The 15469-nt window shown below is 38.7% G+C and overlaps 1 protein-coding gene across 2 annotated transcripts in view; it reads left to right on the top strand.

The window, feature by feature from the left end:
• Positions 1–5498: 5498 nt before the first annotated feature.
• LOC128022571 (receptor-type tyrosine-protein phosphatase gamma) overlaps positions 5499–15469 on the top strand; it is a 220778-nt gene continuing 210807 nt past the window's right edge. The window contains exon 1 of one of the 2 annotated variants that reach the window (XM_052610264.1): positions 5499–6013. In XM_052610264.1, coding sequence (XP_052466224.1) covers positions 5920–6013 — 94 coding nt within the window. In that variant the 5' untranslated portion in view covers positions 5499–5919. The remainder of the gene's footprint in view (positions 6014–15469) is intronic. The other variant, XM_052610265.1, reaches the window with a different exon arrangement.

Below are 15469 nucleotides of genomic sequence, written 5' to 3'. Positions count from 1 at the left end.
AGAATCATGACACTGTGGCCCTCCAGGAAGTGAGTTTGACAACCCTGCTGTATAGAAAAATTCTGTGATGTTGTGATCATCGACAATCAGTGGCTGCATCTGAAGGCTGGAAAATGCTGCCTTCTGAGGGTGCATTCCAAGGTAGGAATGCATCTAAGCGCATCTGATTCCAGTGTCAGCTTCACTTCCTTTTGAGATGCCTTCATCTGATCGATTCTTGAAGGCAGCATTTAATTTCCCACAATCCTGTGCCTTTCATTCTGTGATGGTTATGCTTAAAAAAATAAAGGTCAGTTTTGTGGTCAGTTTGAGTATGTATGTTTCTGACCAACTTTTTGTAAAATATTTTTAGAGAAAAATCAGTATCATAGTAATTAAGTATTTGCTTAGCTATCACCAAAGCTCGTTCTCTTTTGTTGTAGATCATTAAACCATTATGTTGCCCAAGAAGCATGTCCATATCAGTTTTGTGAGCAGCCAATGTTAGTTCAATTTACCTTTCTATACCGATGTGTGATGTCAGGTTTCATCAAAATGTCAGTGTTGATCCAACATAAATATGCAATGAACCGACTGATAATTGAACAGAAATTAAATTTTAAGCTGACTTAAAGGCACATTATGTAATTGTTCGCCGCTAGAGGGCACGTATTCAAAACAAAGGTGTAGTTTGAAGTTAAACGAGGCTGTTAAACAAGCGTGATACATGGCAGGCGACACAATAACACTATAGACACGGTCACTAGTTAAAAATTGCTTATTTCTTTTGATTTCAACCTACTTCGAAACATTTTGAAGAATGTAAGTACACAAGTAAGCAAAATATATAACACTGTTCTAGAGGTTTTGGATATTTTAATGAAAAAAATAATTATTAGAATGGACAGCTGGTTTAGCTTTAAAACTTGGGAAACCTTCCTAAGGAGCATTACATGACTATTAATTAAACTACAAAGACATTTTGTACTAATCTAAAAAGAGTCAAAGATAGTGTGCTGGCAGCTACAAAGTTTATGAGGCCTTTTATAGCTACGAGTAATAAATTTTCAGTAAAGCTAAGGACAGAGTTATTGTTTTACTGCATATGACATTAAGAGCCCGACGACAGTGATAAATTGCATGAATGGCATTTTGAGGGTTTATCCGTTGGTCACTTTGTATCGAGGTGGATATTGATTTACTGTCATGCAGATGTTGGATAAATGTGGCAACATCTGGATATGACAAAATTACATCATAAAACCTCACTCTCATTGGCAGCTGTTATTTACCCTCCTACACGCAGCCATTAGCTCGCCGTTCTATACTTTACATTAATGTATTAATTCAAGTGGCTCCGAGAGAAACTCAGATATATGTCAGAGTATATGTGGATTCCTGGAAGCCATAGCTATAGTAATAATAATTATATCAGAATAACATTCTTGCTTAATATTAAAATAAATAAATTTAATGATTTTCTGACTTGGCAAAGAAAGTCCCTAATTGAATAAAAAAATTAAAAATAAAAATTCTAAACAGTCTTTACAAATTAGATTATATTCATCAGATGAACTGCCCACCCGTTTGCGAAAATGTGAAATATTTGCAAATGAAAACGTTTATTTTCATGCCTTTTACACAATTTGATTGACCGCATTGCTGGAAATAAGACACAGGCATTTGGTTTACATGATGTTCACCTTGATTCTTTGATTTCTTTACAGATCACATCTCATATTTCATGTCAAGTATACTGGTGTCTCCTTGGTAACCAATTATAAATGATTTTGATAAATAGGATTACAGACAAAGTGGTTGGTTGTTGAGGAAATTATTCCATCAGCAGGGGACAATCACCATTTGTGTAAAAATTTATGTAAACATGCATATATTAAAATGGATTATGAATATTTCACTTTGTTTGGGTTATAAACCTAAAAAAAAATAGTTTTAAAAAATGTATATTATACCATGTGCTTGTACAGTACATACTTACAGAGTATAATAAAAGGGAATGTTCTCCTTCTGGAACTCGAGCTGCGTCAAAACACTTCAGGAACACCTTCTTTGTGACCACGCTCTAAATCACATGTGTAATCAGTTCAATGGAAGGGTGAGACGTCAAGGGTGGGGTGACGTAACAACCAGGAACCTTAAAAGCACATGTGGTGGAACCGGCATCAGCTTTCTGTCATTCAGCAAGCGCTCTGTGTGTGTGTTTCAGTCTCTATCTGTTTGTGAGTCTTATTTAGCATGTTTGTCCACTGATATGCTCAGTTATGTCAAAGCTTCAAATCGTGTCTACGATCAGGTCCGAGGACTGATTTGTCACAATTGATCTTAACAACGCATACTCCATATCTCCATAGTTTCTCATCAAAGGAAGTTCCTGAGGTTCGCTTTAGGGGCAAAGCTTACCGATATTGGGTTCTTTCTTTCGGTCTTGCAATCTCACCCCACACTTTCATCTAGTGTGAGGATGCTGTTCTGGCTCTTCTGCGACTCCGGGGCATCCGCATACTCAACTACATTGACGATGTGTTGATATTAGCTCATTCAGAGCAGACAGCAGTTCGGCATTGAGATGTCGTTCTTGCTCACATGAAAGAGTTGGGGTTAAAACTAAATGCCAAGAAAAGTGTGCTTAGGACCACTTATCTAGGTGTGGTGTGGGATTCAACGACGATGCAGGCACGGCTGTCCCGTGCTCAGGGCAAACACAAAGAACAAAAAGCCCTGGGATGGGTCAGTAGATCCTTCCTCAGAGACAGGGCACCTTTTGGAGCTGCACGCATTTTCGGTCAATTATTCATGCCTAGAGTTTGGGCAGGCTGACTCCCAGGTAATCCTGAGGCCCTGGCCCGGCTACGTGCCCAAGGTTCCCACTACACCCTTCAACCTACAAGCATTCTCCCTTGAGGAGGCAGACCCAGCCCTGGCTTTGCTCTGTCCCATCTGAGCATTAAGATGTTATGTAAACAGGAGACAAAGTTTCAGGATCTCAGACCAGCTCTTTGTTTGTTACGGAGGCCTGCAGAAGAGGAATGCCATCTCTAAGCAGAGGATGGCCCACTGGATTGTGGATGCCATCGCACTGGCTTATCAGGCAAAGGTGTGTCTTGCCTGTTCAGGTTGCGAGCTCACTCAACTAGATGTGTTGCATCCTCCTGGGCGCTGGCTCGTGGCACATTGCTGACAGATATTTGTAGAGCTGTTGACTGGGTGACCCCTAACACGTTTGCTAGATTCTATATCCTTTGTGTGGTGCCGGTATCTTCCTGTGTTCTCACCTCATATACACCTATACAGATGCTATATGTGTATTTGCTTCTGAAAACTCCTTCGGGAAGGATGGGGCTTCCACGGCATCCCTGTTCCAAGTGAAACGGGTACGTTTCCCCATTGTTATCCAGTCTCACTAAGTTAGGTAGTGCTTTGACAATGGTGATTGGAACTACTTGTTCTGAGAAGGGCTGTACATCAGGGGACACACCAAATAGGGGTGCAGGATGTCTACCTGCTTTTTGCACAACTTCTGGATCCTTTCTCTCGCTTTAGCTGAGCTCTACCAAACTACGCATGGACTTGTAATTCTAAGTTTTTCAATGCAACTCGAGTTCTCGAAGGGGAATGTTTCCAGGTATCGGAATTAACCATGATTCCCCGAAGAGAACGGGATGCTGTGTCTCAGGGTCATACTTCCCGCCTCCCTGCCAGCACTTGGTCCATTCCTAAAAGCTGATGCTGGTTCTACCGCACGTGCTTTTAAGCTTCCTGGTCGTAACGTCACCCCACCTGTGACGTTTCACCCTTCTATTGGAATGATTACACATGTGATTTAGAACGTGGTCACTGTGAAGTGTTTCAATTCAGCATCTCATTCCCTTCTGGGAACCATGGTTACATGCGTTACCTGGAGAAGTTTTCATGTAATTGCATCTCTTTGTATTTAGGGACTGCTGAGTACTTATTTCTTATGGTTCTTGTATAATATATGTCCAATGTCATGAGTTGCCAAGTCGAGTTCTTTAGAAGAGCAATCTATCCTAGCCAATAAAAATATGTTGTAGTGTCAGCCCACTTCAGTTTAAGAAGGAGATTTTTTTTTTTTATGTCATGTCCTCTTTTAATAGTATTACAGATTAATGTAACCTTTTTTGAATGAAAAATAGGCAGTAGGACTTGATTGATAGGTTGAGATAGGAGGTAACAATAGTATAAAGACAAACATTACTAAAAACTAAAACACACATGAACGGAATTTAATGAATACATGCTATAGCTGTTCCATGCCTTTGTTAAAAAAATAAATTAATAAAAAATATTTATGTAATAAAATAATAATAATTTCAAAAAGTTAAAATGCTGAAATGAATAAAAACAGGGCTAAGCTTATGAATGATCTGCAGTCCGTCTATTTTTTATGTTGTTCAGTGTACATTGTTCACAAAAGAAACACGACTCTTTTCAACTAAACTACTGAATGCAATGTATTCTTTTGTAAAAATAAATAAATAAACATATAAAATCCACATGTATGTACTCCAAATGATAACTGGAAAAAAATTGTAATGTTTTAGATAACCTTGTATTATAATAACATGTTTGTATAAATGGAATTGAGTGAGCTCATCTCTGAATACCCTGTCAAAGCCCACTCTCACCCTAACACACACCCACCTCTTGGTGCTGTTGTTCTCCAAGGACTGGTCTATAAAACAGTTTTCAACTCCTACATGCAATACTAAGTAGGCTACACATACAGTAGGTGGATTAGTTGGTCATCCACCTGTAAACTTTTACATCCTGACTGCAAACCAACTCACCCTGAATGTCTCTTTTTGCACTTTTTGTCTTTTTGAACCACTGCACTGCACTACAAGTTGTTACATATGAAATGTAAAATATATGTCCAAGATATCTGTAAAGAATTTATGTAAAGTATATGTATAGTTAGATTACATCTTTTTTATTAGGTTAGTGGTGTGTAGATTTAAATGGCCTACAGCAGAATGACAATAAAGCTCACTTGACTTAACTTGACATGATTTTGATTATTAATTCAAACCTAGAAATTATGATTTTCAAGGATTATTCACTTGACTGAAATTGTATGTATTTGGTTAAGAAAGTGCTGTATGAAGTTGTTTTTAAATGTTCACCTTTTTATCTTTCTTTCTTTCTTTCAACCACTCTCTCATCTCTGTGTAGAAGATCGCGCTGATAATTTCAGATACAGGTCTTGCATAGAGTGATTTTATTGCTGATGTTATCTGAAGCGTTTGGTTTTAACCAAGATAAAGGCGAGAGCGAGAGAAGGAGGGCGCCTTTCACACACACACTGACAGCAGCAGCAGCAGCAGCTCCGTTACGCGCTCGGCGCTAGGATCCAGCGGATCTCTCTCTCTCTCTCTCTCTCTCTCTCTCTCTCTCTCTCTCTCTCTCTCTCTCTCTCTCTCTCTCCCTCTCTCTCTCTCTTCCAAGCCTGTTTTAAAGTCTCTGCCAGACTTCAGCTCATGCGCTACTTCCTGGATGGCGGAATGGAAATCTTCCAGAGCCGCTCCAACTCTTGTCTCTGTGTTTTCAGCCTGATGTACGGACTACTGCTCCTCTAACATCTCTCTCTCTCTTAATCCACTGTCCCCTTGACATGCTTCTCTTCTGGACTACAAGCTCATCCATCTGAAAGAGAGAGGAGGAGAAAAGAAAAAGGAAAACTGTTTCCTTTGGCTTGGTCGAACTTCAAAAGAAAATAAAAAAATATCTCCAAAGGACTCGCTAAAGGAGGCGGACGAAATATATTAAAGCGCGTCCATTGCGCTTGCATTGCTTGTCTGTGGGAGTTTTTTCTTTTCTTTTCTTTTCAGTCTCTCTCCACCAGGAGGATAACTCTGTCAACAGTTGCCTTATTCCAGATCTCCATGTATACAGTGTGACATGCGGAGGCTACTGCGACCGCGCTGCTGCTGCTGGTGGATTCCGCCTCTGCTTTTCTCCTCGCTCGTGCTCCACTGGGCACACTGTCATCCCGGTAAGTTGGATTTGAGGCGGATACAAATTATGTTTCAAATCACTCCATCAAGCGTTTACGACCCATTACATTGGCTGCGTAATGTGGAAACAATCCATGTCCACCGTTAAAACCATGCGATTGTGAGGTTGTGTTTGTGATTTTTTTTTTTTTTTTTTTTTGTTAGTCGTGGAATTGGAACGATCTTACATGGAATTATAACGGACATAATGACGTCTGTTAATATTGCAATCTCTACTTCTGTTGTTATTTATACGCGCGAGGAACCGTTAATTCTAAACATTATAAAGACATTATACGACTTCTCTCAGAAAGCATTATTGATTTGAGCAATCTGAATAATTGTAATTATAATGCAAGAGATAAATCATCGTTAGTTTAAGTATAATTTAGCATTTCATTACTTCACGACTCTATTTGTAGAGATGTACATATGTATTATCACAGATAAATTAATTGATTATTTGTTTGACCAATATTTCTGCTGATTCACATTTGTCTACTGATTCACCATTTGATGGGTCTTCTGAGAATAACATTCAAGAATGCCATTACATCACAAAGTGTTCAAGAATCGACATTGTTTACAAGTAAAATACTTACTTTTGAATTTACTGGTTGCATAATTGCTCGTAACTTTTTTTTTAACTGAGCAACATATAGCATTTCAAACTTGATAGCTAAAAATATTGCCCTTAAATTTATTGTTGCTGTTGTTATTATATTAATATATCATAATAAAATAATAATAATAACAATAATCACAATTATTTTGTTATTAATATTAATAATGTATACAGTTTTTTTTATTCTAGCAGGCTCATGTTTTTTTACTATCATTGTGTCCAAAATCATAAATTGGTAATATCAGTTACGGGACAAAAATAACCTGTATTCTGTTTGGTTGTTATGCATGTAAGATATGCATATGATCAGTAGCACTAAAGAGCAGCATCGTTTTGGGGTCAGTTAAGAAAAAAGGTTTTTATGTAATTGTTGTTAATCTGGTTATTTATAGATGACTCACATATGGTGCTCGGTAGGTTCAGGTGAGGAGGGATGAAAAAACATGGAGAAAACCATAAGAATCAGATTTTTGGGGGCTCCTCCGGGTTTTCAAAAATTCCTCATATATATATATATATATATATATATATATATATATATATATTTGTCAGCATCTTGTTTTAGATGACCTTGAGTGTGTGTGAGTGATAGGTGAGCATCTCTGAAGCTCCTCAGGTTTGTTTTGATGATAGACAGTAGCCAGAAAAGGAAGACAGTCTAAGATTCACAAGCCATTTCAACCACGGGGAGACTGAGAAGCTCTGCATATTTGCATGATATATTTGCATGAGCCGTCACGTCTAATGTATAATTCCAGAGAATACAACATTCTCAGGTCTTCGAATCAGATCTCATGAAATCAGAACCAGTGCAGGGACTGTTTATGCTTTTTCAAACAAATGACATTGTCTGTCTACAGGCATTCACATGTGACACAAATGACAAGAAAGCCATATTCATATACAAGAAAAGCTTATGAGCTTTACAGCTCCATACAAGTGAAAGATAACATGGTTTGCAGATTGCATGGTTTGCGCTTATGTATCGCACGTGTGCGTGCAAAGCTAACATGTGTTCAGAAATCTCATTAAAATGCCAGAACGCATTGTGTTTATCTTTCATCTTTCCAATTTAATACATCTCAAAACATATATTTTTGTTATAGCTGACCTACTTCCGGGCAGCTTGATGGCAGCTTTGATAAGACAATTTGTCTTATCGAATGGTGATTGCTTTGCATGCGTAATAAAATTTCTTTGTTTACAGTCACCCACTGTTGATTGGAATAAACTAATAATGCTGTGTTCTACACAAGCCTTTATTGTATCTCAGAGAACTTACTTCAGATATTGAACTAGTCAGAAAGTCCTTTTGTTTTTGTTTTTCTGTGGTTTTCTTTCGCCACTAGTTTTAATCTCACATTCTGTGTGATTCCAAAACCACAAGAGCAGGGCGCTCAGAGACTCGGTGGACATTGGGGTGATCACTTGAGTGCTGACAGAGAGACGAAGCTTGTAAGTTTCTGCATCTCAAACACCCGAGAGATTCCATCAAGCCCATTCTGAATGGTCCATGAATAACACATTGTCACCAAAGGGCAAATGCCTGACTCAAGGTTGTGAAACGTATTGACAGTCTCTTCTGTCTATTTTTCTGTTTGCACCTCTCGTTCGTGTCTGCCGCAGTATATGTTTCCGTCCATCTTACTGTCTCCGTCTATCAGAGTCAACTTCTCAGAGAGAGCGGCGCACGCTTCCAATTTCTCAAGTCGGATGTTGGCGACAAATGAAGTTACCGGAGAACAAAAGGCAACTTTAATGCATTCTGTTTGCTTTTTGTCATTCCCTCTGCCCTCTTCTCTTTTTTCTTCTTCAGACATGTATTTTTAAGCTCGATGACATTTGTTCACTTGTCTGTGTCTGATAGACCTGTTTTTAGTAGAACCACCGCTGTGGAAAGACAAGCGAGCTCTATATCCGCCGCCGCTGCTAAAGTGACATACACATTGAGAAATAAGTACAGTGCAACTTTATTTATTTCTGTCATGCCAGTGGGAAACGAGTGTCTGCACACTTGAGTCTCCAGTAATGGCCAGTTTGCTGACGGTGCAAGAGAGGAAGCGAGAGGAAGGGAAGGATCTCTCAGCGGGGCGTCAGTTGGTCCCAGGCAATGCTCATCTTTCTACAGTCTGGCTGATGTAGCTGTTGGAGCGATGGATGACTAGTAAGAAAGAGCAAATTCTAACACAGTTTCCACCTGATAATTTAACGCTGTCAAGTAGAACTAATGATACATGGTGAAACTAGCAAGAAAAAAAGCACTTGACTTGCCTGAGTCTATGGCCTGTAAATCAAAGCAGGGAGGCAATAGAAATGATCTCTTTTTGGCCACTCTTTTCCGACCTTTTATGCAAACTGGGAAAGAATTCAGAGGAGTCACTCAAATGGTTTAGAAATCACCGCTGATACCAAAGGAAAGATGGTTATTTCTGTCGCACGACGAACCGCATGGCACGCACCGGAGAGCCCAATGATTATTCAAATCTCTTAAGAGGCATAACACTTCCTGCCTTTCTGATTTCCTTTTATGTGGGCATGGAGCCATTTCTCTGTCTAATAGAAGGGGATAATTTGCTAAATGTCCATTCGGAAACGACGGGCACTTAAGACGGGGTGGTTGAATCTCAGGAGTGAGATAGCTGGAGCTGACATTTGGGCCACACTGGATGCACTAGCGGCCCCTGTAACAACTTTATCATCATCATCATCTCTCTCTGCTCATGCCATTATCTGTCCAACTGGGTGACCAAAGCTGCTGTAATGTTAGCCAGGTCACTTTATCAGTCATGAAGCCTGTCATCGTTGCTTGGCTCCCCTAATACACTGATTAAAAGATAGGCCCGTGCGGACAGTTAAACATGTGGGGTCATGTCAGGCTCCCGTGGGGACGTTCTCCCAGAGTTTGTTAGCGTGCATGCTGAATGTTCACCGCATTTGTATCTGTACTAAAAGCAGCGTGTGAGTAGAACCTGCAACATGGAAGAAATAAGAAGATTGACTCAATACTGTTCTGTACTTTCTCATTGTTTTGATTTCAGTGCAAATATACAGTCAAAAAAGACATCCAAACATATTTTCAATTCACTTGCCATCTAAAACATTTAACTTGATTTATATATGTGTGTGTGTGTGTGTCTGTTCTCATGCTGGTACATTTCCTCATCTCCGCTGGCAACCACAGATCACAGTGTGTGCCAACCACCAAATTAAGTGGACATTCAAGAAGCATGCTGATAGATCCTGTCTTAAAGACAGAAAATAAATGCAGATGATAAACCCAGCATGCAAAAAAATCACACTTTCCACTTGGAAATGGATGTGTTCCTATACTTTAACACCAGTCTTTAATGCTATATATTTGGATAATGTTATTACCACGGAAGTTATACATTTAACATTTTTTGTTCCTGTAGCTCAATGGGTAGAGCACTGCACTATCAAGCGCAAGTTTGGGGGTTCGATTCCCCTGGAACTCATAATAGGTAAAAATTGATAGCCTGAATGCACTGTAAGTCGCATAACTGTAAGTTGGATAAAAGCTTCTGCTAAATGCATAAATTTAATTTTACTTTACTTGCAGTACATATAATGTATCAAGTGTATAAACTTCTGGTATTTTTGAATTACATTTTTACCTGCATCTAAATTATATAACATAACCTCTGCAAGTGATGCCACTTTAAACAATCAAATAAACAATCGAAGTTCAACTGGCCACAGAGTTTCTGTGAAAACAATGGACTACCCAGTATGTTAGGTGCATATGGTACTTTTTAATACATGCTACAGAGAAGACCTCGAGCATTAGGTTTATTATAGTTATCTAAGCAGGCGTTTTACACGACACCATTTTCAACCGTTATCAGCTTTGTGTAAACTATAAAAAAGCTACTTTGTGGAAATTGTAACATCATGCGCAGGCATATTATATTGTGCGCAGAAGCGTAGTTTTCTTTATAAAATGACAACACCACCCACTGGCCTGATATGCATAATACGTTCACAAAGTCACACAAGTATTTCAAATACTCACAGTATCGAGTGCAACAAAGAAAATCTTGCTAAAATATTGTGATAACATAGTTTTGTTGTTTGGCTCCTAATCCTATACAGTTTGATAAGTATTGGCTTTTTAGAGACATGTGAGCTGCAATGGTTTTGATCAAATTTGTTCACGTTTGTTTGTTCTGTTATGTGTAGCTTTGCTAAATGGTCTTTGGAAAGCTGAATTATGCAGCACTGAGTCTTACAGTATCATGGCGCTACACAGCAACAGCTCTCTGCTCTTGTTGTGAACCACTTTTTGAAATGTTAGCCTGAACCGAATTTGGTAGCGGTAATGATTCGCCTCATTGAAAGTTGTAGTGGTTGTAGGCAGGAGACCAAAGCTGTGTACTTTGGCTTCCCTGTCTCTCAGATTTCCTTCATGTTTGCTTTTGCCACTCTTTTATTTCTCTCTCTTTCTCTATTTCTGACTCTCTCCCTCACCCAGACTGGAGGTTCTGAAAAGATTTTCATTTGGCAGAGGAAAGGGGGTTGAACAGTTTGCCAGGAGACGAAAGAAACCTTCGAGCCTCTGGGAGACTTAAGCGCTAATACTGCTTGCACATATCCCGGGCCCCCTCCAGCGCCTCGCTCTCCTACTTACCCCTGTCCCCCTCTCTAAGGTCATAATTAGCAGAGTACGGAGTAACACACGTTAAAGTCTCTCCATTAATAACGAATAACGGCTGCTGGCCCTCTCCAATTTAAAAGCTAGTTCTTCTTCCTCTAGATGAAGACCCCAGGCTAGTGGATGTGATCTTGCGTAAAGACCAACATGCATCTAAAAAGGCAAAGATAATGTTAAATTAATGCGGTCTAATACCAAACAATGGAACGTGTTTGTTTCTTTGTATTGAGCAAGTGATGGATGGATTAATGAGAGAGAAATTAATTACAATTTGATGAGCCGCAGCGGGTGTTGCAATATTTACAGCCAGACAGATGTTGTGATGCAGCCGAGACGCAACAACAGCATTTGTTTACACTTAGACTTTCACATTTTGGCCACTAGGGGGAGTATTTTGTGTGAGTTTCCTGTTTAAAATATGCTTGCGATGTTTACGCAATGCAGACTTTTACTCTAGAGTATCCGCAGCATTAATTCTGCTGTTTATCAAGGTGATCGATCAAGGCTTTTGTGGCATGCTAAGCGCCGGTTCTAAGTGATAAAACTTCATTTTATTACTGTAGCACCAGCCCACACAATACTCCTTAAATTTATTTTTCCTTTCAACAACTATTTATGGAAGCTATGGATAATTTTTTCCCCTTTTCGATCTAACTGGAAATCAAATATGGAAATACAATAAAAAATAAGGCTGTCAACATTTACATGACTGTTTTGCCTATACACTGAAAGTCAAGAATGTTTTGGGCCACATTTGGGCACTTTTAAAAATATCTACATAACAAAGAAGTCATTCAGGTTTGGAACAACATGATGGTGAGTACATGATGACCCAGATTTTTCATTTTTGGGGAAACTACACCTTTAAATTAGCTTTTGCGAAATCCATTTTCTACTTTACCTGCTTCCAAAGGCCTATAAGGAGAACTCCACCTTGTAATCTGATGCCAGTATTACGGTTCATTCTTGAAAGGTAATGGCTGGTATATAAGCTTCGTATGGGCTAAAATTTCCACCAAAAAAAAATTTCCAGTCACGGATGATAATGAATATATATATATATATATATATATATATATATATATATATATATATATATATATATATAAGAAGCATGAATCAAATCAAAACTTTAAACACATTTAAAATCATACTGCAAAAAACTTAAATATTAATGCAAAAGCACACCAAAAATAGCAATTTGAGAGCACAAAAAAACAGAGAAATATAACCAGGGAATACATGTTTTTATGTGCAAAACAGATAATTTTATATTAATGTTTCAGTTATTATTTTTATTTTTTTTAATTTGTTATAACATTTTTGATTTCCGCATATACATTTTTCCATCCGCGACCATTGTTTTCTATTCTGAAAACATTGCATTCATTTTAAAATGTTGTGCAATATATTTTTACTTGCGTTTTTAAATATTTGTTTCATGCTTATTTATTCATTTTTTATCCGTGACTGCAGAATGGATATATGCAGGTGGAAAATTGATCCCATAGCTTCATAATCCGGTCTGGATCAGTGTAAAAGGCCAATCTCGTCCCAGAGCGCTTGATGGGCTTGCTGTCATGAACAGCCCTGTTTGCAACCGAGAAATAACCTTAATTTGGAGGTTGGGAGCTACGGTTCTGGCCTGGCATGTAATGATACAGCCTTTAGGGTGATGTTGTCCATTTGATGGGTGTTTGTCAGTCAGGGAATTGTCGTCTAATGGATTTGTAGGCCAGTTCATTCCCTTTGGTATTTCTAATTCTCCCTACTCTATTTGTCCCCTTTTGAAAAAAAGAAAAAAAAAAACAATAGCAGAAAAGGAGTGAGGCTTACTATTAGACACCCTCCATATATCACATCAGCCTCGGAAATTGCAGTACCAAATTATTTGTTTGTGCGTGGACGTGTGTGGTCTCTCAGTGGCCATATAAATGAGGTAATGCCGTGGTGTTTCTGGGAAGCATGGTCACGTATTCAGAAGGCCCATTTTCACAGATACAACACATTAGTGTTGCATTAGGCTTCGACTGAGAGGGCCAAGCCAGCTACAGCCCCTTGATATTTCCTCTGCTTCCATGGCAAAAAGAGGAAATATATGATGGGAAGGGGAAAATAACCACGTGCCAGGGAGCATTGTGTCAGTGAGCCAGTGTTAGGCCAGAGTTGCGAGCCGTCTCATTACATTTTTGCAGTGTAGTTGGTTTTTCCACTTTAATGCTTGGGAGGATGTTGGCCTCTTCCATCGAGAGAGAGAAGGAGAGGACGAGACGCAGCCTGCACACTTACTTCTAGGAAAGCTGTTTTAAAGTACAATGCTTTCTTTTTTTCCCCTTCTCTTCTAAAATTGGCGAGATTCCCGCTGTCTTTCTGCCACTCCAGATCTTTTTGCTGTCATCAGTCAGACCTATATTGAGTTTGCTTGAAAAACGGCTTGTGATCAGTGTCTGTCCGTTCTGATTTATTCCACTCATAACAGTCACTCTGTGTGCATATAGTGAATTGGACAATTAGAGGGATTATACTCATGCATGTTCCCATATGACGGTCTGATCCTATAACTCTCTTGGTATAACTTGACATTGCTTATCTTTAGGTTTCTGCACCCTGCTATTGAATCAAAGGCTCTCTGAATTAGTGAGGATGTTCAAAGTTCACACCCTCTTGTGAAGTCCGAGTTTTTATCTCACTGTTCTTTTTTTCTCACAATTGCGAGTTTACATCCCACATTTCTACTTTTTTGTTGCAATTCTGACATTTTCTCGCTATTGCAAGTTTATTGTGAGTTTATATCTTGCAGTTCTGAGTTAAAAGTCAGGATTGTGAGACATAAGCTTGCAATTGCGAAAAAAACATTAGAATTGTTAATCTGTTATCTTGCTATATCCAAAGGGCTAACTAAAACAAAGAAAGGGAAATTATTAATTTTACCATTTGTAGCTTTGGAAGCTTGGACACGTAAAGCAATTTTCTATCATTTCTAATTAGGCAATGAATAGAGTGCTCATTTGTCGCTTTTGGAGATGATTCTGAATGCTTTTTACTTTATTTTAATATGCTATTTAGTAGAGTTATTACCATGATCGTATGATGAAAGCTTTTATGAACATGCAGTGCAGATGAGAAATTGTCATTATACAACCCATCTCTGTCTTCCTCTCTTCTTTCCTTCTATTTTTCTTGTTCTGTGTGATGGTTTTAAAAATACAATCAACATCGCAAAGAGCTGTAAATGTGCTCAAACAGCAGCCAAGAGGCAGTTTAATGTACAAGCATGAAATCAAATCCAAAAGTAGAAATATTTTTTTTCATTTCTTTGCAACTTGACAACTGTGATTCCCTTTTCTGGCTGGGTTGTGTCTTTGATGGTTCACTATAACCTGGCTAGAGCTGATGGGCCAGCAGCATGACTACTGATTGGATTGGCTGTCTTTGACCTCTTGTAACCTTCTCTTGCACCGGAACTCAGCAGATGAGAGTGCATTGATGCTTGATACTGTATGTCCACTCAAAATGTAAATTCCATCAATATATATTGTCTCTGAGAGCTAGACAGCAAGGGTAGTACCATTATCAAGTTCCTGAATCATAGTAAGGGCATCAGTAAAATAATCCATGTGACATCAGTAGTTTAACCATATTTTATGACGCTACAAGAATACTTTTTTGTATCACGATGCATGCACGCACTTCTGCTTCATTTATACAATACATGCACATTGTGCTACCGCTTACGTCAACACTGACATGCATCTGCACACGCATGTGTTGATTACAAAAAAAGCGGAAGTGCATACATGCATCGTGATGCTCCCCAGAATGGAGGCAAGCTACAGCAGACTGACTGGATGAGGAGGAGAAAATCGTTGAACAAAGTTGTTATTTTTATTTTTCTTTGCGCACAGAAAGTATTCTTGTAACGTTGTAAAATTACAGTTGAACCACTGATGTTACAATGGACTATTTTACTGATGTCCTTACTACGTTTCTGGACCTCGATCGTGGTAGTACCCCTGCTGTCTATGGGAGGGTCAAAGAACTCTCAGAATGCATCAAAAATATCTTCAATTGTGTTTCGAAGATGAACAAGTTTTTTAAGTTTTGGAACAACTTTTGGGTGAGTAATTATTGACAGAATTTTCATTTTTGGATTAACTA

This window comes from Carassius gibelio, chromosome A11, assembly GCF_023724105.1.
Source record: "Carassius gibelio isolate Cgi1373 ecotype wild population from Czech Republic chromosome A11, carGib1.2-hapl.c, whole genome shotgun sequence".
In the NCBI taxonomy this organism is placed as follows: Eukaryota; Metazoa; Chordata; class Actinopteri; order Cypriniformes; family Cyprinidae; genus Carassius; species Carassius gibelio.
The sequence above is the reverse complement of the archived record's forward strand: the minus strand, read 5'-3'. Positions and strand labels throughout refer to the sequence as shown.